Genomic DNA, 21,121 nt, shown 5'->3' with positions numbered 1-21,121 from the left:
GTTTAGTTTATGCTACCAAATCTTAGAAGTGGAGAATTATAGTTTCAAGTTGTAACACAGCAAGTATAAAATTAAAATTTAGGAACAACACTGAATATCAATCAGTCCATTTATCACTTTGGTGTGCTAAATTATCTTTACATGATGCTTTTTATTTCAGAACTGCCACCTCTCTCCTGAGCACTCACTTTCCTTCCCAGAAGAAAGATACTAGTATCTAAAAAAAGAAAAAAAACACAAAAACACACACACACACTAATACTATTTTTAATCATGCAGAGTTAAAGTGAATATAATTATATTATGCTCCTTAATAATGTATGTTCTGAAAGTCACATTTCATAGGACATGAGGTCATCAACCCACTTGATCTCTTCATTATGGGAAATTTTCAACTAGTTCTAGTACTGTAATAATAAACCAGGTTGTCTCAGTACCAAAACCAGCTTATCATCACAAGGAGAATGCTGAAATAGTCAAAATATCCTAAAACTTTTAGATGAGATGATACCCAACAGTACTTGAAATAAGGATTCTTGTAAAATATTAATTTTGCTTTTATATTTTACAAAAGCTAAAAATGATCTTCTTTAGCAACAGTAACAAGACATTTATAATATATTTTATGCACTATATAATTTAGGTCTCTCTGAGGGTTTTGATGTCTGGAATTCCAAACTGTTTTATAATTAAGTATATATGTACTTTATTAAATGACTATTTTAAATACATATCAGTGAGATTGTTAAACATGTTCACATTTGTAATATTTCACCAAGTTGTATAAGCAAGTAAATTGTTCTTGGATTCAGAATTTTGTAACTACTTTCTCGCCCTTCTTGTTTTTAGCTATAAACTAATTAGAAAATTTGATGACAAAGAAACGTATTTCATTCTAAAGCATTAGGTCAGTATCATTTTATTATCAAAAACTTTTGATACTTAATAATATATCAAGACTCTAGGGAATATATCCCACTCTAGGGAAGTTTTTAGGGTTTTGTTTCTACTTCCTCCACCATGTCTTTCACTGATGAATATTAACTGGATAGATGTTTCTCCAGCATTGACCCCAGCTTCCCAACACCTTGAATATGATGTTCTCCAAAGCTTTAGATTTATATTGTGAGGCACTGCAAGTTTTTGAACTGTTGTGTGTTTAAATGTTTAAAAATGGAAAAAAAATAGTCCGAGAATCTAATCCTTCATAATGTTATTCTGCACCGAACAAAGCTACGGTTCTAGAAATAGAATCTCTCTATGCTTATGAATTATAGAAACATTTCCCTCCAGTTGGATTTACTCATGATTTCATTCTGCAGTCTTTCAGCACCTTGGTTACACATGCATTTATTTCTTTTTGCTTGGAATAATTACTTGTATGAATGACTGTCCCCTTCACTGTATCTTAAATTAGCTGAGGATAGGAGTACCTGGGATTTATGTCTCTAATTCCATAATTCCTCACCTAGCATTGTGCAAAGAGTAAGCACTTACTGAACAGTTAAATGAATTTTTATAGTTTGTATTGTCAAAATGTAGACATGTGATAATTAGTAACTTTATTATTCAAAATACGATTTTCATTACATTTAAACATGTATTGGTATAACATTCTTTTTTTATTGTTATTAAAGTTGACATATTTGGTGTGATTTTTAATTTTTATTTAATTAAATTAAATTAGATTTTTAATGTTTATTTATTTATTTGGCTGTGCCAGGTCTTAGTTGCGGCACGCAGGACCTTTGTTGCAGCACGCAGGATCTTTTTCTTTAGTTGCGGCATGAGAACTCTTAGTTGTGGCATGTGGGATCTAGTTCCCTGACCAGGGATCAAACCCAGGCCCCCTGCATTGGAAGCACAGAGTCTTAGCCACTGGACCACCAGGGAAGTCCCAGTATAACATTCTCAAAGGAAAAAATGTCAGTATCCGTGATTATTCTTCTAAGTGAACATGGTAATACAATCATACATGTGAATCCCACCTTAACTGCAGAACAGTGTAAATAAAAGAACCTAGGCTTTAAAATCTGTTAGATCTGGATTCTACACATAGATCTCAAATTTTTCATCTTGATAAACCTTAATTTCTTGACCTCTAAGATGGAAATATAATTATCTATGTCCTACATTTATTGTGCAAAGGAAATAAAATTTGCAAAAAATCCTATCTTTGGTACATAGTAAATGCTTAAAATACTTATCACACTGAAAAAAGATACAGTAAACCCTGCAAAAACTTTGTCCTGGCCTTGATAGCTACCTGTGAAATATTTTCATGTCATGAAAATGAAGTGGAAATGGAAGGAAACCTTGAAAATCTTCAAATGTACCCTTTGGCTAAATTAGACTGAGACATTTTAGATGTTGATGTAGTCTGCCAGAAACTGAAAAAAACAAAACCAAAACCAAAACACTTTCTCCATCTTTGCGCATTTAATTCTTGATATGTAGATAGAATAGCGTGTTATTCCAATACAAATACAAGAAAGACAGGCAGCTATTCCTTGATTGATAAAAGCTTTGGGACCAGAATTTCAAAGGCAGTGGGTAGGGCAGGGCATCTCCTTGGTGAGGAGATGCTTGGGCATAGAACTACCCAATGTAAAGTAGTAGCCTATAATTGCAGGGCTCAGAGTTTGGACACCTAGGGGAGGCAGCCACCACTATCAGAGGGTCTGGGCAAGTGAGAATCTAAACGGGGAGTACTGGGTTACAGAGGGTAAGCAAGACTCTTGAGGAGTCATACAATTTACTTTCTGTTCTATCATTTACTCCCCAGTCATGCCTGTTGGCCACTGATTGTATGTCAAGCTTTGTGCTAAACCTGTATATTTAGTCATCCATTTAATTCTCATTACACACCTATAAGGTAGGGCTGGTTATTTTCTGCATCTTATTTGGAGAATGGGAGGGAGATCCCTCTTTTTCAGTTTGTATTGACACAATGCAGAGTTGTGCAATAATTAGTAACGTTATTATTTGAAACACTATTTTAATTATATTCAAACTTGGATTGATATTACATTTGTAAAGAGAAAATGCCAATATCCATGACTATTCTTCTAAGTCAATATGTTTATACACTCATACATGTGAAATCCATCACTGAGGTTTATAATGGACTCAGAATAGTTTAGCTCAGCCCTGGGTCTCCTACATTAATTCTACCTAGAAGTGTAGAAATCCTCCAGTGGATTCACATGAACTTTCTTAGATTACAGCACTATTCTCCTAATTAATCACCCAAATTTTCCACACTATCTCCATTCTCCACCCAGCAGCAGGATGGATGATTTAAAACAGTACTCTCATTCTAGCATTCTCCTCTAAAAGTCCATCAATGGCTTCTGAACATCCTTCGGCCAACGTTTAAAGTCTTTGTGTAGCTCAGAAGGCCCTCTGTTACCTGTCCTTCTATATTTCTTACCACTCTTTCTGCCTTGCAATCTATACTCAAGTCATTAGGAAATTCATTCGCTTCTTAAATAGGTCAACGTTTCTCTTACTTTCTGGGCCTTGAAACACAGTAGGTTTCTTTACACACTTTCTACACACTCTTGACTCCCCACCTTTCCTTCATATATCAGCTTAAATAATACTCCATTCATAGAACTTTCCTACTCCCGGGGTCAGCTCTTTCATCTGGGGTACTGGCAAGGCAGCTCCAGTCCATTTACTGTCTGTACAATCCCCTGCTAAGGAAAAACTCATGTATCGGCTGAACAGAACAATGGGGCCTGAGACTTCTCTAGTCCCATCTTTCTCTAAACCCATTGCTCTCCTAGTGACTGGATGAAAAGATGGAGAGGGGAAGGTGGTAATTATTTATAGTAGGTCCAATTATGTCTCCTTATAAAGACCTATGGGGAGGACCCTGGTACCAATTTTTGAAGACCTTAGCATGTCAGCCACTTAGCATTTTTTGTCTTTTATTTAGGGTACTATCAGTTGTAGAACTACAGAAAAGCTCTCTGTCAACATGTTGTTATACTTACTTAAGTGTCTGCTCCTTATATGATATTATATTTTTACCGTCTGCTATAGTGCCAGATACACAGGACATGCTCAATAAATATATATTGAATGAAAATCAGAGAAGTGAAAAGACTAGTTTGAAATCATAAGCCCTGTTTGGCAGCATCGTTCCTGATTTTCGTAATCTTGTACTAATAGTTCCAAAACCAAATGTATCATGAATATTTATCTTCTTGGTTAGTGATGACGTCCTTAAAAGCTTAGTTTTACTCAAGATAATAGATACAACAGTTTTATAATAAAATACTTAGCAAATGTACAGCATTATATGTACATGTGCATCACTAAATTTAATTATGGAAGAAAATACTTTTTAGTATGCCTTTTTCAAAACACCTAGGAAAGCCAAGAAAACAAATAAACGAAAAAATTTTGAAAAACATAACTTACCTCCGCGCCCAAAATTCGCAATTTCATTTGGGCCACTATTGCTGTTGTTTACTGGCAAGCTCGTGGCTGGCCATGAATCAGCAAGCCATGGATAACTGGGATCACCAGCATTTAGAAGACCTGGGCGGCTAAAACAGGAATTAAAAGGAAATCAATCCATGGAACTCAATGAGAGATTTGGACATCAGTCTCATGAACTAAAATGGATTAAAGAATTTAAGATTTTAATTCACTTTCAAATTAAAATCTGTAGGCTCTCAAGAATTAAGGAACTTTAGCAGTTCACTAGGCTATATATAGATCAACCCTGTCAGTGGAAGCTGAAGAGTGCTGCCTGGGATTCTGCTGATACCCAAATGAATTCAGTCGTCTTCCCTGAAACTGGTGGGAAACTGGTAACATAGCAGCATCCCGAAACAAGGTCTGATGATAAACTGGCACCTCAAGGGAACAACTGCTCAGTATCAGCCATTTCCAGGACTTTGAACTATTGCTTCCTTAATTCCTGCAGCTCCCATATTTATCTGTCCCCTATAGGCTATAACCCCTGATATGGGCCCTCATGCTTGATTAGAGGCAAGGAACTTAAGGGAAATTAATGAACAGTATTTATACTGTTCCATCAATAGCACATTTTCAGGTTCTCTAAATTGAAAATGTTAGGAGAATATTAAAGGTTTTTTTAAAGATCCACTGTGGTCTGATCCAGCATGTGTATATAATCTACGAAGAAAACTTCCTTCATATTCTATTTAATAAAGAATTCCCATCTTTAAAATAAAAGATGGGATTCTGGTCACTTTCCAGATTATTAGCATATTTACAAAGATACAGCAACATCTATAGTCATTGTACTTTTTTTTCTGATAGACCCTTTGTGATACAATCCCTAAGAGAAACATGCGTTTCTATGGAAACTGCAATAAGAAGATCCAACTGCTTTCTTGCTACATCCACTAGCTCTCATTAGACCTAATCTCTTTTTGCTAAAATATTGATTAAATGGGAGATTGGAAGTTATTACCAGAGCCTAATTACAATCTCGATATCGGCAAAGGGAAAATAGATGAGGATATATGGGTTTGTTATCAACTTTTATCAATTTCAATTGAGTATCCAAAGTTGTGGAATCCAGTCTGATCAATCTACAGCCTATTCATCATCCATGAATCATTTACTTTGTGATCGATTATGTGTAATTGTTCACTCACAGCAATTTAGTGAGAACCAATAAGGAGTCTTAAACAACAGCAACTTCATTTGCTAATGTCTAATTAATGCAATAAACATCCTGCTAACAAATGAATACATTCCTTGTGATATTTACTACTAATTTCTTCAGGGGCCTCTGGGAGATATGAAACATCTGGACTTGATTCCTCTAAAGTGCACAACAGATAGGCCATTAAACCTTGTGGTGAGCCGTTTAATTCCTCCTAGAATTCTCACTTATAAGTGATTGTTTATTACAATAATAGCCTCTTACTATAGAGTTTCCTCAGTCCTGATTAAAAATAATAATTTAAGAAATCTCCTCAGTATACCTTCCATTGCTCATTAGTCCTCCATCTCCTCTTTGAAATGTAACTGTAAAAAAAAAAGAAACATACACAAGTAGTCAATATTAATTATGATTAATAACAACTACATATTGGCCCCTAGTTTAGAGCTGAAACCTCTGGGAATTTTAACAAAATATAATTAACATAATTGTACAGAGAATAAGAAGCAGTGGTTTGGCCTAAAGCAAAGCTATCATTTGCTCCATCTTTAATAAGACATTGAAATATTCCTCAAGCCAAACATATGGTTAAGTCAAAGGGGCAATTTTTATTTGGGTGTCAATTGGTATATACATGGTATTGGAAGATCGACATGCAATAACGAGGAATTATCAAATCTTGACTTTTAATGTTAACATAGAGGTGTCCTAATCAGAGGGCATAATGAAAATGCACATAGTTGAAACTGAAACAGGATAGTCCAAACAGATAATATCCTTTTAATGAAACAAGTGAAAGTACTGATTGACAACACATTCCTCCCCATCACAGATCCTTTTAGGGACATTAAGAAGCACTATGAGTTGAAATACTATAATTACAAAGACATGAACTGTAATGAATGGAGAATACATAATGTATCGGGTGCTTTGTTTCATTAGCCAACTCTTACAAAAATGAAACTTTCAAATAATTGATACTGAATATATTCCAATTGTATATAATGATTACAAAACGTAAGTCCTTTTTAAAACTGTGGAACTTATTAGCAATATCAAGAAGTATCCAGCAGGGCCACAGCTGAAGAATCCACTCCCTCTGGTCACTAGATTCCATTCTACAAAGCTAACAACATGAAAGTGGGCTTCAAGGATTGGCCAAAGAAGGTAAATATCAGTTTGGGTCCATCATCCCGTATCCAAAACCTTTGCAGCTAAATTTACTTGGAATTCAAAATGCTTCAGATCTGAGATAGGTAATATGATGCATACTGCAGGGAGGGTCCAAGGCAGCAAATGTATTTAAAATTATTGTTTTTGCAATGAGATGTGAATATTCATGATTAGTGGAAAAAAGTCTATAAATAACTTCATATTATTTTCGACCAAATTTTGCCACAAAATTACTTAACTAGAAAATCATTGGGAAAAAAAATTGGTGATTAGAAGTTTATGGATTGCAAAATTGCAATTCTGACCAAAATTAGTATGGATCAGCTAAACCAATCCCTGGGGATGAAGGCAAAAATACCATTTACAGATGTGAATCCAACATATCCTATCTTTGGAAGATACTGATTAGATTTCCTGTGATTACTTGGTAAGCAAAAGTAAAAATAAAATTTTATGAATTGATTCATATTTTTAATAAACTAAGGACATATTGCTACTTAAAGTGCACACATAGTAAATACTTTCTCATTTGGATAATCTCTCCATCATTCACCTCTTTCTCAAGTTTGAGCTAATAAATATGATTACTCTTTAGATCTTATAACTTTCTAAATGTAGTTCCCCAATCCCTTCCCTAAGGTCATCTAAGGATATATCTCTCATGGCATCATAATTAGGCAATAAGATGGCTAAGGTTCTTTCAGGAATTCATGAAGCAGTGCTTTCAGAAACATCTTGGCACCTAAAGTACATTGCCGTATCAAGTTTTTAGGTAACTTGTCAAGTGAATTATAAAACAATCCTTACATAAACTTTGTACCTGCCCACAACTGGCTATGGACAGCTCCTTGGAGAAAATAAAAGAATACTGATCACTAATCTGCTTCCTGATGGATTCAGGTGTTGGGAATCAACAATCAGCAGTGTATCCACACCACACTGGGTCCCTTTAATAACTGCTTTTAAGAACAACAATAAAAAATTGATCTGAAACAATTATTGAGAAGAACTGAGCACTGGTGGTATTAAATACAGGCCTGATTAGGAGGAAAAAACACAAAATGTGAAAACAGTACAGCTAATTAGCTTTCTATCTGATGTGACTTCCTAGTTATGTGGATTTTTAATGGACTATCAAGTGATTGTTTTACTCTGGTAAAAGAGAGCTAAGATAATGCTGTGAATATCATTGTGAATATGCAAATCAGCAGGTACTGATGGGCTACACCTCCAAATGTGCTGCTTAGGAGATACATGGGGAGAAGCTGAGCCCTTCTCTCTAACTTAGATGCTCTTTTTCCTCATCCAAATTTTCTGTTACTGTCAGAGCAATAAATGATATTAGAGCAAAAGAGGAGAACTGAAGCAGAAGCACAGAAATTAAGTTGTATTTAACTTCATGTACTTACCAAAGGTAAATTTTTCATAAACTGTAAATTTTAAAGTATTATGATGCAGCACTGAAAATCTTATCCAAAAGATATCATTGAAATGGCTAATAAGCACCTGACAAGATGCTCAACATCAGTAATCATTAGGAAAGTGAAAATCAAAACTATTGAGTTAGGGCTTCCCTGGTGGCGCAGTGGTTGAGAGTCCGCCTGCTAATGCAGGGGACACGGGTTTGTGCCCCGGTCCGGGAAGATCCCACATGCCGCAGAGAGGCTGGGCCTGTGAGCCATGGCCGCTGAGCTTGTGTATCCAGAGCCTGTGCTCCGCAACGGGAGAGGCCACAACAGTGAGAGGCCCGCGTAGCACAGAAAAAAAACTATTGGGTTGGCCAAAATTTCATTCAGATCTTACGGAAAAACCAGAACGAAATTTTTGGCCAACCCAATACAATGAGCTGTTACTTCACACCTATTAGGTTGGTTGCTATGCAAGAAACATAAAATAAGCATTAACAAGAATGTGGAGGAATTGAAACCCTTATACACTGTTGGTGGAAGGTAAAATGGTGCAGCCATAGTTGAAAACAGTATGTTGGTTCCTCAAAAAATTAAAAATAGAATTACCGTAAGATCCATCAATTCTGTTTCCAAAGGAATTGAAATCAGGGTCTCAAAGAGATATTTGTACATCCATGTTCATTGTAACATTATTCATAGTAGCTAAAACGTGGAAGCAAGCCAAGCAACCAGTGATGGGTGAATGGATAAGCAAAGTGTACATATAGACACAATGGAACATTATTCAGCCTTGAAAAGGAAGGAATTTCTGAAATATGCTAAAACTTTGATGTATCTTGAGGACATTATGCTAAGTGAAATAAGCCAGTCACAAAAAGATAAATACTGTATGAGTCCACTTCTATGAGGTACTTAGAGTAGTCAAAATCATAGAGACAGAAAGAAGAATGGCGGTTGTGAGGGGCTGGGGGGAGGGGGGAATAGGGAGTTATTGTTTACTGGATATAGATTTTCAGTTTTAGAAGATGAAAAGATTTATGGATATGGATGGTGGTGATGGTTGCACATCATGAATGTATTTAATGCCACTGAATTGTACACTTAAAAATGGTCAAGATAGTAAGTTTCATGTAATGTTTATTTTACCACAATAAAAAATTGAAAAAAAAATTATCAAGTTAATTTACAGCTGTGTTAGTGTATGGACTCTATGATATGGTCCATATTTACCAAATGAGGATTAAATGTTGTGAATAAAAGAATTTTAAATTTCAAAACTTTCAAGACATATCGATTTCCTATTTGTATTCCAAAGCATTAAACTGTTTTCAAATGGTTCTAGACCGCTAAAAGACTGTCAAAATATTTCATAAAGACATTTATCTTTGTACCTCTGCATACCAACTGTACAAAGGCAAAAATACACAGTCATTATGTAAATACATAATTGACTTAAAATGGCCCATGGATACAATTTGATATACATGAGAATCTTCAATTTTGTATGTTTCTATCAGGAGAGAAAAACAACAAAAAACAATACCTTTACATAATAAGGTTGATTAGTTGTCTTTTTAAAGCAAGGGAAAAAGAGAGAACACTTTTTCGAGTATCCTTTTCTTCCCATGCTCTAAAACTTTTAGATTTGTTCCATTTTTGAAAAGTAGACCAAAAATAACTGAGTTCTATTAGACCATGGGATCAAAAGCAGACTAGAGGGCTTCCCTGGTGGCGCAGTGGTTGAGAGTATGCCTGCTGATGCAGGGGACACGGGTTCGTGCCTCGGTCCGGGAAGATCCCACATGCCGCGGAGCGGCTGGGCCCATGAGCCATGGCCGCTCAGCCTGCGCTAAGGACGAACAATCAGAACTCCTAAAATGGAAGTCATATTTGGTGTTTTGATCAGCATTTTTTGTGTGTGCAGAGAGAGAAAAACATAAAAATAAATGCCACAACAAAGTGAAAGCTGTTTTGAGGTAGCTCTCATTTCAGAGATGTTGAACTTCCTTAAAGCTGAAAGCAAGAGGGTGGGGAGGGTAGGTGGTTGGACAATCTTGCTCTAGTCACTATTTTGATAATCACAGTGTGGTAACTTTGTGCTTATCAGAATTAAATTTGAAATAAGTGTGAATCTTTACCAGGAGTTTCTGCTAGCATCTAAAATTAAGAATTTTCAAGGGAGCAACATAGAGAAGTTTTTATTGCTAAAACTGACTGACTAGTGCTAAGGTTTCCAAAAAGCTCTATAGACACCACAATCTTAAATGTTTTAGAATTGCATTAAATATTCTGAATTTATTGCAATATTTATAAAAGATATAAGGTAAAGAGATTTTGCAAGTTCATATCATACACAAAGTACCTCTATTATCTGACAGGATTAATCCTAATCTCTCGCTTTCTAGAATTGAGGGGGAAGGGAAACAGAGCTACGTGGTAAATTGACATTTTGAGGTAAGGAAGCTTTCAGAGTGCCTATCTCTAGTAGGCCACATTTTCCTACTCCAAATGGAAACTTTAATGTTGCCAGCCAAGCCTCACTCCCCTTCCTGATAAGCTATTTCTCAACTATGAATGTAGATTAATCCTCTTTTAATAAGCATTAACTCAAGCCCAGATAATCAGAGTATAAAAATTCCATCAAATCTTTTAGCTGTCTTAGGGTCATTTTGTCAAATAATTTCACCAAGGGTTTAAAACCTATGCATGAAGTGTTTGGTATTTCATAATTTGCTCACTTATTAAATTATATATATTTACTGAGTTTAATAAAATCTGTTCTCCTCAAAGGTAATATTCATAAAATAGAACTCACCCCTTTAAAAGTGAAAATGTTTATTTTCATTAAAAAGTTGGTGACTTAAAAATTGTGAATATGAACAACATAAGTTTGAAAAGAATCGTGTAGCCTTCATGAAGATTATAATACAATATATAGAATCTTCATGAAGGCTGCATGGCTTTTATTCAAACTTATGTCATTCACTTTTCTATTCACAAATACCATTAATACATATAATCAAACATTTACTCTAGATTCAAAATCACCTAATATTTTCTGCCTAAACATGTTTACAATTCTATTTCACCCGGTAATTCAGGTAGTGAATTCTTCTAGCAGTCAGGAACCTCACATGCAGTGACAAGCAGACTGTTAGTGTTCAGTGAAGATTAACGTAAATAACACTGCATGTTACTCTAGAAAAATATAAAATGATTTCATGTAGAATATGAGATATGAGGATACCTTTCTCATCCCAGCTGCCCTTCTTTGAGCCACGAGCAAAGCTGTTGTGCGTGTTTGTGTCTGAAGAATTTAAATAAAGAATAAATAGGAAAAAACTGAATAGGAAGTTAGTGTGTAATTTTGCCCTGGGGAAACCTCCAAGTTCTTCTATGTAAAGGAGCAAAACATGTTCAGGCCAAATTCTACTCTCAGATCATTTAAGTGTAGAAGTTTACATTTGATTCTTGATAGTTGCTTTTACAATCTAAGGTGCTAATCCACTAGTGTTCTATGATCAATATGTTAAATCCTCTGAAACATAAGAAAAATATCAACACTGAGTAGCATGCCATTTTTTTTTTACCTTCCTTTTAAGCATTCAAATATAATTTTCCACACGGAGATGGAGAATCAAAGATTAGCCACAATAAAATCAGCAGGTGAGTTTTTCCCTGTACAGAGTGAGTGGAAAGTATCCTGCCGAGAGTTAGATTCTCCACTCTGCAAGTTATTTCTTCTCCCCACTAGTTAAAAACTTCCCTCTGGTGGTTAAAATCTACCTGTGGGGCTTCCCTGGTGGCACAGCGGTTGAGAGTCCGCCTGCCAATGCAGGGGACGCGGGCTCGTGCCCCGGTCCGGGAAGATCCCACATGCCGCAGAGCGGCTGGGCCCGTGAGCCGTGGCCGCTGAGCCTGCGCGTCCGGAGCCTGTGCTCCGCAACGGGAGAGGCCACAACAGTGAGAGGCCCGCGTACCGCAAAAAAAACAAATTAAAAAATAAATAAATAAAATAAAATCTACCTGTGATGGTTAAGAAGACTTGGAATGAAGTGGGAAAAAGCAAGTGCTGAAATCAAATTTTACCTGCTTTTCAATTCTACTTCGGATCAGTCTAGCGTTATTAAAATGCATGTTTCTTAATTTACATCAATTGCAGCAGAGTTTAAGTATAATCCAAGATCAAATTTGGGGTTTGAAATAAATGAAGACAGTTTTTGTTATAAATTAATTTAAATACCAATCCCAAAGTAAACTTTCATTTATTTGAAAAAAAAAATGTTATTGCTATCATAAATCAATAAGAAAATTCTGAAACTATATAGATATTACCATGTAGTAAAAAGTGGAAACATTAGACTTTTCATTTTGTGAGTAAAATTACATTGCTTTAATGTTACTGGGTTTAGTTTTCATGCTTGTTAAATTATAAGATTTCCAGAGAAATTTTTATGAAAACCAAAAATAAACAGAACTAGTACACATAGACTATTTTCTCTATAATTTTTATAAAACACTTCAGAAAAAAATATCCCTGTACGAAATCCCTGTGCTCTTAAAATGGATCATTAGCTCATGCATGAAATATCAGAAATTTAAACATATGATAAATACATACTACACTAATCATTCCTATTTAAAATCCTCATATTCTCAAGAATATAAAAATTCCAGGAGGTGGAGGATAGGATATTTATGGAGGGAAATGTGTAGAGAATATCGCCAGGTCAGATATGCAATACTAAGAACCTGTGGTTTGGATTTTCATTTGCTTCTCACCTAGAAGAGAACAGCAGTTGCTGGAAGGCAAATTACCAGCTGAAGGTGAATCCATTCTGAGAGTCAGCCATCTATCAATTAAGTATAAATGTTCAGAAAGGTTGCTCTGTGGCTTGGCCTAATTCCAAAATATTTGAAGTGCATAGCACCTTCCGAGTTAGTAGTTCTTCTACAAGTAGATGGATATCAATCACAATGAGAACTGATAATAGGAAATGTACTACTCTTGTCAAGCTCAAAGACCAACAGATATTTTTAAATTAAATGCATAGGTTTTGCAAAGAACTGCTGTTTAAAAAAAAAGAAGAAAAAAGGCTATCTGACATAATTTTACTAAAAACATAAACTACTAATTACGAGACCTATGCTATTTTGAAGGAGTGAGTGAATAAAGATGTATGGAGGGTAAAAATGCAACACTCCAAACGTGGCATCTTAGAACTTCGTACTGAAATGGCTAGCATAGTCAATCTTTTATTATTTTCACTAAAGCCAAGCAATGAGATAAAACATAAAAATAGTCCTTGAATTAAATCATTCTTCCTTATTTCTCATGTGATTTATATGAGCGTGTCACAGAGACTAAATGGAACGTGGTGATTGACTAAACAGACAGGTTGATGGACAATACCTTCAGGGAATGAAAGCAGAGGACTGGACTGCAAAACAAGAAGTTACGTTAAAGTATCATTAATGTTCATGACTCTGACACTCAGCAGTTATTGCCCAGCATACCTTTCCAGGAAGAATCACTCACTGGTAGGATGATAAAGCACTCAGATGACAAAGCGTAAGGATGCAGGCATCAGCAACCAATGAGAAATGAGAATGGCAGAGCAATAGCAAGTCACAAAGCATGAAAGGCTCTTTTCAATGGATACATTATACTACCTTCTCTAGTCCTGGGAATTTGTTCTAACCAGTAACTAATAAACTTATTTTCACAAAATATAGACATGAGCCACAGTGTGATCGTCAAATGATCGTATTTAAATGCTATCGAATAACAAGAAAGGCAACCAAGTGGGTGCTATTCCTTTTATTTTGAACTATTCTCAGAAGCTCAGACACCTACAAGCTACAGCAGCGGATAAACTTAATAAGAATTGAAGCCTCTGTCAAAGTCACCTAACACATTTATGTTTCTTACTAAAGTAAAAATTAGAAATAGAAGATGAATAAAATATCTCAAAAATTTTAAAATATTTGTAGGATGATGGCAAATTAAAATTGTTCCCTTGTAAATTCTACAAAGTGTGAAATATTGTGAAACAATTTCTTTTGATGATCATTGTTAGAGAAAGTACTTAAAATTATTGCAATTTAAACTGTAATTGAATATAGCTTCAGTATTGAGTTCATTTTTCAATCACTGATTGATAGTTTTCTCCCTCTCTCTCTTCCTTGGAAGTATTTTGAAGGCCATAATTTTGGACATCCTTAAAATTCCTGTTCTTGATTCTAAGAAGAAAACATTTTTGCGAATAAGTAGAACACCAACGGTCTTCTTTTTCTTCTGCTGCTTCTTTTGCTTCTCCTTTTTCTTCCTTCTAAAATGCCTATTGGTCCCTTTGAAATAGACATCCTATTTAAGTGACTAGTAAATCACTTAATTCATGCCTCATCAGTCTCATCAATCCTGGTGAGATTTTTTTTGCTTCGTTTGTATTTTCCATCTGAGACACAGTTTGTATTGTAATCTGTATCATGAAATACAAAGAACTACATTTCAAATCTTTTCTCTTTTTTTCTGAGCATTTTAGGAATGCTCTTGCTTAAATTCACTTTTCAAACAACGGTGTCATAGCATGCAAAGTCTGTGTGTGTGTGTGTGTGTGTGTGTGTGTGTGTGTGTGTGTGTGTTGAACTAGTTGAGAAAAATGTCTAAGCACTTTATCAGTGTGCATTCTTCTTATGCTTCCTTGGAGATACAAGCAAAAAGATTGCCTTATGGTCATAATGTGATATGGTGAAGAGCAGTGCATTAAAGCATGTTGTCTGTAATTGTTTAAATCAAGCCCAAAACATCCATTCATTCACTCAGTTATTCCATTCCATTTCTTCCCTTGAATTTTGTCGTATTTCTAAAGATAAGCCATTTTCTTAGCTGGAAATAGCCTCTTACCAGCATAATTACTGAGTCCCTTTCTCTTCTTTCTTCGCCAATACAACCAGATGCTAAAACCCATCAGAATTACCCAGCAGGCACCACCAATACCAGCTATAAAAGCTGGTTGCTTCACAACATCAGTGATTTGCTCAGTTATGCTGTTATTGTTTTCAGTAATGACAACTTCATTCCTTCCCCCTATGGAAGAAACAACAGTGTTAGTGTTAGTAAATATTAAGACAAAAAACCCCACAAAAATACATATATGGTATGCCAAAGGCACAGAAGATCAGAACATTCTTTGAAGCAGGTAATATTTGTTGTGTCCTGAGCCTGTCACAATTTATTGGTAAGCATATTTTGTAAGTTTCAGAAAAAGAATCAAATAATAAGTTTGAAATGTGATTAAGAACATTGCTCCCTTGTGTTTTGTTTTGCTGTGGACAGATTCAGAACCACTTCTTGATTTACTGCCTCATAAATAAATACTAAAACAAGTGCTGTGAGCTGAAATAATAGTAACCTTTCTTCAGTTAGGTAAAGCATTCTGTAATATAATTCTCATTTTTTTAAAAAAAGCAACTACAACATTTAACGCCAGGTATTTGAAAATTACCTTCCCCCTACAGCACTGCCTAAATACAAATGTTCAAAATATTGCCTTTAGTATTCTACCAAAGGTCTTATTTTGATCAAACATACTTTAATTTTCTGGAAGGTATTAAAATTACTATATTAAACAATGACAATTATGTAAATATCTTTTCATAGAGATTAGTATCTACAGTTAAAACATCATGAAAAGATAAAATTCCTAAATGTCCTTAACGTATTTGAAACTAATTTGAAAATCCACTTGAAAGCTGGATACAAAACAACTTGAAAATTAATTCTAAGGTCTATGTAACAAAAACATACATTTAAATATGGACTAAGATGATTCTAGTAGTCATGTGTCTGACAATTTAGCCCTCTCAGAGGTAATAAAGAAAATCTCAATCCACATTTTTAAACAGGTTTAAAACTCACGGAATCATAATATCACTGAAGAGCAAAGATTTATGTGTTTAAGAGATGGATGAATTCAGGCACTGGAAATTAAGTGATTTCTTATGTTAATATCATATCTCATTAGTAACTAATCCAATACTTAAAAAATAAATTGTAAGCAAAATATAAATGGCAAATTTCAGCATATCACATCACAGGAATGTGTAATTCTCATTGTTTCAGTTATCATGGCACTGTAATATATTAGAAAGTGCAAGGTCTTTGAAATTCCACATTTGAGTATCATCTCAGCCACTTACTAGCTAAGTAAGCAGTGAGCTTATGTAGGGCACTTAATCTTTTGGAATCCCTGTTTCTGTTAGTTGGCAACAGTACTATTTCATTTATTTGGGAGGATTAATTGAGACGATGTATGTAAAGAGGTTAATAGGAACACAGTGATTATAGCCCATATAAGGCTAAGAGTTACTTTAAGGGCCACTCAGGTGGGAATAGAAGTTGTAAATTATCTAGATGTGAGAGTCCCGCAAACAATAGGTGACTTGTTTACCAAGGTTTCACCTTTCTTCCAGGGCAGAAAATTAGCCTATATTCCCCAGCCTCCCTTGTAGCTGAGTACAACAAAGTGACTGAATATTAGCCAATTGTACACAGGCAGATGAATACTACCTCCGGATCTGACCCATAAACCACTGTGACAATACGTCACACTCTCTTTCCTAACATGTTGGATAGAAACGAGGGATCTGCGGCAGGATGCTGACCATCTAAGACAGTGGTCCCCAACCTTTTGGGCACCAGGGACCGGTTTCGTGGAAGACAATTTTTCCACGGGCGGGCGTGGAGGAGGGGAGAAGGTTCAGGCGGTAATGCGAGTGACGGGCAGATGAAGCTTGCCCGCCCGCCTCTCACTTCCTGCTCTGCGGCCTGGTGCTTACCAGTCCGCGACCCAGGGGATGGGAACCCCTGCTCTAAGAGACGTAGAGCCATTGATGGAAGGAGCCAAGTTCCGTGAAAAATTTTATGGGGTAGAAACCCCATCCTCCATTCTGCTGACTCATATTAGACTGGGCTATGAATAAGAAAGAAACTTTTATTTTGTTAAGCCAATCTGTATGCCTACTTGTTTGTTATAGCTGCTAGCATTTTTTATAGTCTAATATTCCATTCTTGAAACGTCTTTTGTGTTAATTTCCAGATTTAAAAACTAGCTTCACTTATGTACTGAAGCTGGTTCATTCTCCTAATCTATCTGCTCTTAGTTACTATACATATAAACATAATCAAAAATGTATTTAAAATGAGCTCATATTTTCAACTTGAGACATATCAACACATATATCTGGTGATTGTGTTAAACACTAGTAGTTACTAAAAAGAAAACACCTTATAGCACAAACAGAAAAGAAAATTCGTCCTTCATTTGTGTAAAAGATCCATAAAATGTCTTATTGAAGATAATGAAAAATTTACTTATGTTACCCAAAGTGTATGAGTATTTCTTGTGCTGCTAGTATTTTTAAAACAATGTCGTCAGTTGGACTAATTAGAGCACAGACATGGGATGTGTGTGACCTGTAACACTCCATTGTTCTTTCAGACAAAAAAATATAATGAAATATGTCTTCCTCCCACTGGACAGTAATGAAGAACAAAACTAATTTGTTGGACTAAAAATTAATTAGACACATCAGATTCGACTGTACCTATTACTGTGAAAGTTTGCAGTTGTTCCACATATTATTACCAACTATGTAAGGTAAGCGTGAAATAGGCAAATGATTAAGGAAACAATTGGTATATTACTAAGCAAGATTACTGAGAATTTTAAGTCAATGTAATTTTGTTATATGACATGCTGTTTGATGCTTATATATATAAATGTATTTGGTTGTATTTGTGTGTGTGTAATTGCAAACATATAAAATTATGGATATTTTGATGTAAAAGTCACCTTACCAGTGGAGACAGCAAATAAAAGAACAATACTACTTTTAAGTCTGTGTAAGGCTATTTATTATATTTATACAAATTTTAATTTGTATAACAGTGAGAGGCCCGTGAATCGCAAAAAAAAAAAAAAAACTTTGTTTACCTATCTAGGAGCTCTCATAGAAAGCTATACCTTTCAAACATGTTTCATACATATATAGATATAGATATAGATATAGATATATTTTTTTTGCGCGGGCCTCTCACTGTTGTGGCCTCTCCCATTGCGGAGCACAGGCTCCGGACGCGCAGGCTCAGTGGCCATGGCTCACAGGTCCAGCCACTCCGCAGCATGTGGGATCTTCCCGGACTGGGGCACGAACCCGTGTCCCCTGCATCGGCAGGCGGACTCTCAACCACTGTGCCACCCGGGAAGCCCTGTTTCATGTTTTTTAAGTGAAAAATTACTGCCTTATTTCTAAATAACAAATATTCTAAATATTTAGAAAATATGTAGAAATAAGAATAAGTTCATCTATATCTGTTAAATCCTTTTGGGTGTACCTGTATTTCTTTCTTATTCCAATTTATTTTAGAAAATCTCAGAAGGGCAAGATTATAGGTTTCCCTCAGGTTAAGAAATTAATTCAGTTTGTATGACTAATTAAGAAAGGGAAGGCAATTTAAAGAAAAGTTAATACTATAACTTTTCAAATGTTTTTAATATATAAAAGGAAGAATACTTGGAGAATCTAAAAAATTTTAACATGACAACTGAGTATTAAATCTCTTCATTATATAATAAATACATTGTAAAAAGAAACAGCTTCCCAAAATTTGGTAGTATGTTCTATGTGCATATTTTAGAAAATAAACAGAAAAGAATGCAAATGGCACATTGGCTTGTATGAAACTCTGGACAAGTATTTTTAAAATATATAAACTCTAGGAAAAACGTTTAAAAAGATAAAGACACTGACAAACAAAATCAGGGTAAACTGAAGGGATTTGCCTTTTGAAAGAATAAAACCACTCAAGAAAAAGAATCTGCATTTATGAGGCTTTCTACCCCCTTAGAGGGCTCAATCCATGCAGCACTAGGGAGCTAGAACTCAAGCTGAAAATCTCAGTCTTTTACTTCTAGGAGGTGTCAGAAGATAGCCTTCGCAGCTGCCAGTGTGACAGAAAATTAAGGGAGAAACCATGTGAAAGAGGGAGAGACAGGAGAGTGATGTTCTCAAATCTGTGTATAAATTCTCCCTCAGTACTAGTGTGAACCCTGAATTGTGCAGGCAGAAGGACGATTTCAAGGATTTGGTGAAACTCAAAAGGTAAAAGGCTGCAAAGACTGAGCAGACTCTCTCACTGCAGAGAAGATTGTGTTTGAAGTTTAAATTCCATCAAGTTAGGCAGACCAGATAAATATATTAGGCTTTTCACCAAAAGTCCAGGAGCACTATGCCTTAGAAGTAAAAATTAAACTGAGGTTTTGCCTGAAGAATATTGTCAAAGCATAAATAGTCCATACTAACAATATGTAAAAACCAAGCCACCACAAGATCAAGATGATCAGCCAGTAACATAACTGCCTCTCAGGAAAAGAAAAACAACATTCTTCAGAAGATCACAAAATTGTATAGTATGTTTTCTGCAATGTCCAGTATATAGTAAAAAATTATCAGGCATGCAAAAACAAGCAAAACAATAATAACAACCACAATAGCAAAAATGAGGAAAAGATAACCCAAGATCAAGAGGAATAGTAATCAATAGAAATAGACCATGAGATGACATGGATGTTGAAATTAGGAGGAAAGGACTTTCAAGCAACTATTACAATATGTTCATTAATTTAAAATAATAGAGTCCTAATGAATGAACACATGGGGAATTTCAGAGGGAAATGAAAAATGTAAAAGAGAACAAATGGAATTTGTATTATATAAGCTGAATAATTCACTGGATACTTCCACTTCTGCCCATGAAAGAATAACAGGAATGAGACATGCCATCCCACCATAAACAAGGAAAACCTAGGCAAAATATGTGAAACAAAAGGACAGAACTATGAGAAAAAAGGAAATAAACAAGGGGAATCGTACGATATTCATATCTTTCTATCTGGAGACAATTTCTAAAATGTGATGCAATGAAGGGGAGTCCAAAAATGGCTGAATAGCATTCCTGAGTTAAAGAGACAGTAAAACTCAGGCAGACTCAGGGACTGAATTTAAGGAACAGAATATCAGATAAAGGTGGGTAATATAAAATATTTTTTCTTAGTTTTAATTGATTTGAAAGATAGTTGATTGTTTAGAGCAAAATCAACAATAATACTTTAGTTTGTGTATTGGTTTTTATTACATGTGCAGGAGTAAAATGTAGAACAATAGCAAAAAGCTTGAAAGGGAGGAAAATGGAATTATATTTTCTAAGATCCATATAGCATAGGCTAATCCTAGAGTAATCATTACAAAAATAAGTATACTTAACGATTCAATAGTGAACATAAAATATTATACAGGAAGTCATTTTATTCATCCAAAAGAAATCAGTAAATTAGGAAAATAGGAACAAAGTCCGATTTAAAAAAAAAATAGCAAAAGGGTAATTCTAAGCTCCAAAACATCAATGATCACATTAAAGATAATAAACACTCCAATTAAAAGACAAAGATTGTCATATTGGATAAAAAATAAGGCCTCACAATATGCAATTTAAATAATACAAATGTGCATTAAATACAAAGACATAGGAGTTAAAATAAAAGGATGGAAAAAAAAATCACAAAACGCAAACACTTACACGGGTGTACTAACATCAGACAGAGTAAGTTCCAAGACAAAGAATCTTACGAGGAAATAACGTGAGGCATTTCATAATAAAAAAGCATAAGTTCATTTAGAAGGTATAACAATCTTAAAATATACTCAGTTAAAACAGAGTAGCAAAATACATGAAACAAAAACATAAAAAGGAGAAATATACAAATCTATAATTATAATAAATTGTCAGGCTCTTTTCTTATTAATTAAACGAATGCATTAACAG

The 21,121-nt window shown here is 35.0% G+C and overlaps 1 protein-coding gene across 5 annotated transcripts in view; it reads right to left on the bottom strand.

Moving 5' to 3' along the window:
- ROBO2 (roundabout guidance receptor 2) overlaps window positions 1-21,121 on the bottom strand; it is a 1,637,092-nt gene that overhangs the window by 45,553 nt on the left and 1,570,418 nt on the right. For all 5 annotated transcript variants that reach the window (XM_027102521.1, XM_027102511.1, XM_027102532.1 and 2 more), the window contains 3 exons: window positions 15,143-15,325; window positions 5,976-6,018; window positions 4,432-4,559 (listed from right to left, as the gene is read on the bottom strand). In XM_027102521.1, coding sequence (XP_026958322.1) covers window positions 4,432-4,559; window positions 5,976-6,018; window positions 15,143-15,325 — 354 coding nt within the window. The remainder of the gene's footprint in view (window positions 1-4,431; window positions 4,560-5,975; window positions 6,019-15,142; window positions 15,326-21,121) is intronic.

The sequence above is a fragment of the Aethalodelphis obliquidens genome, unplaced genomic scaffold (genome assembly GCF_003676395.1).
Source record: "Aethalodelphis obliquidens isolate GAN/ISIS:26980383/991018 unplaced genomic scaffold, ASM367639v1 scaffold1, whole genome shotgun sequence".
NCBI classification, from domain to species: domain Eukaryota; kingdom Metazoa; phylum Chordata; class Mammalia; order Artiodactyla; family Delphinidae; genus Aethalodelphis; species Aethalodelphis obliquidens.
This window is presented reverse-complemented; position numbering and strand designations above follow the sequence as displayed.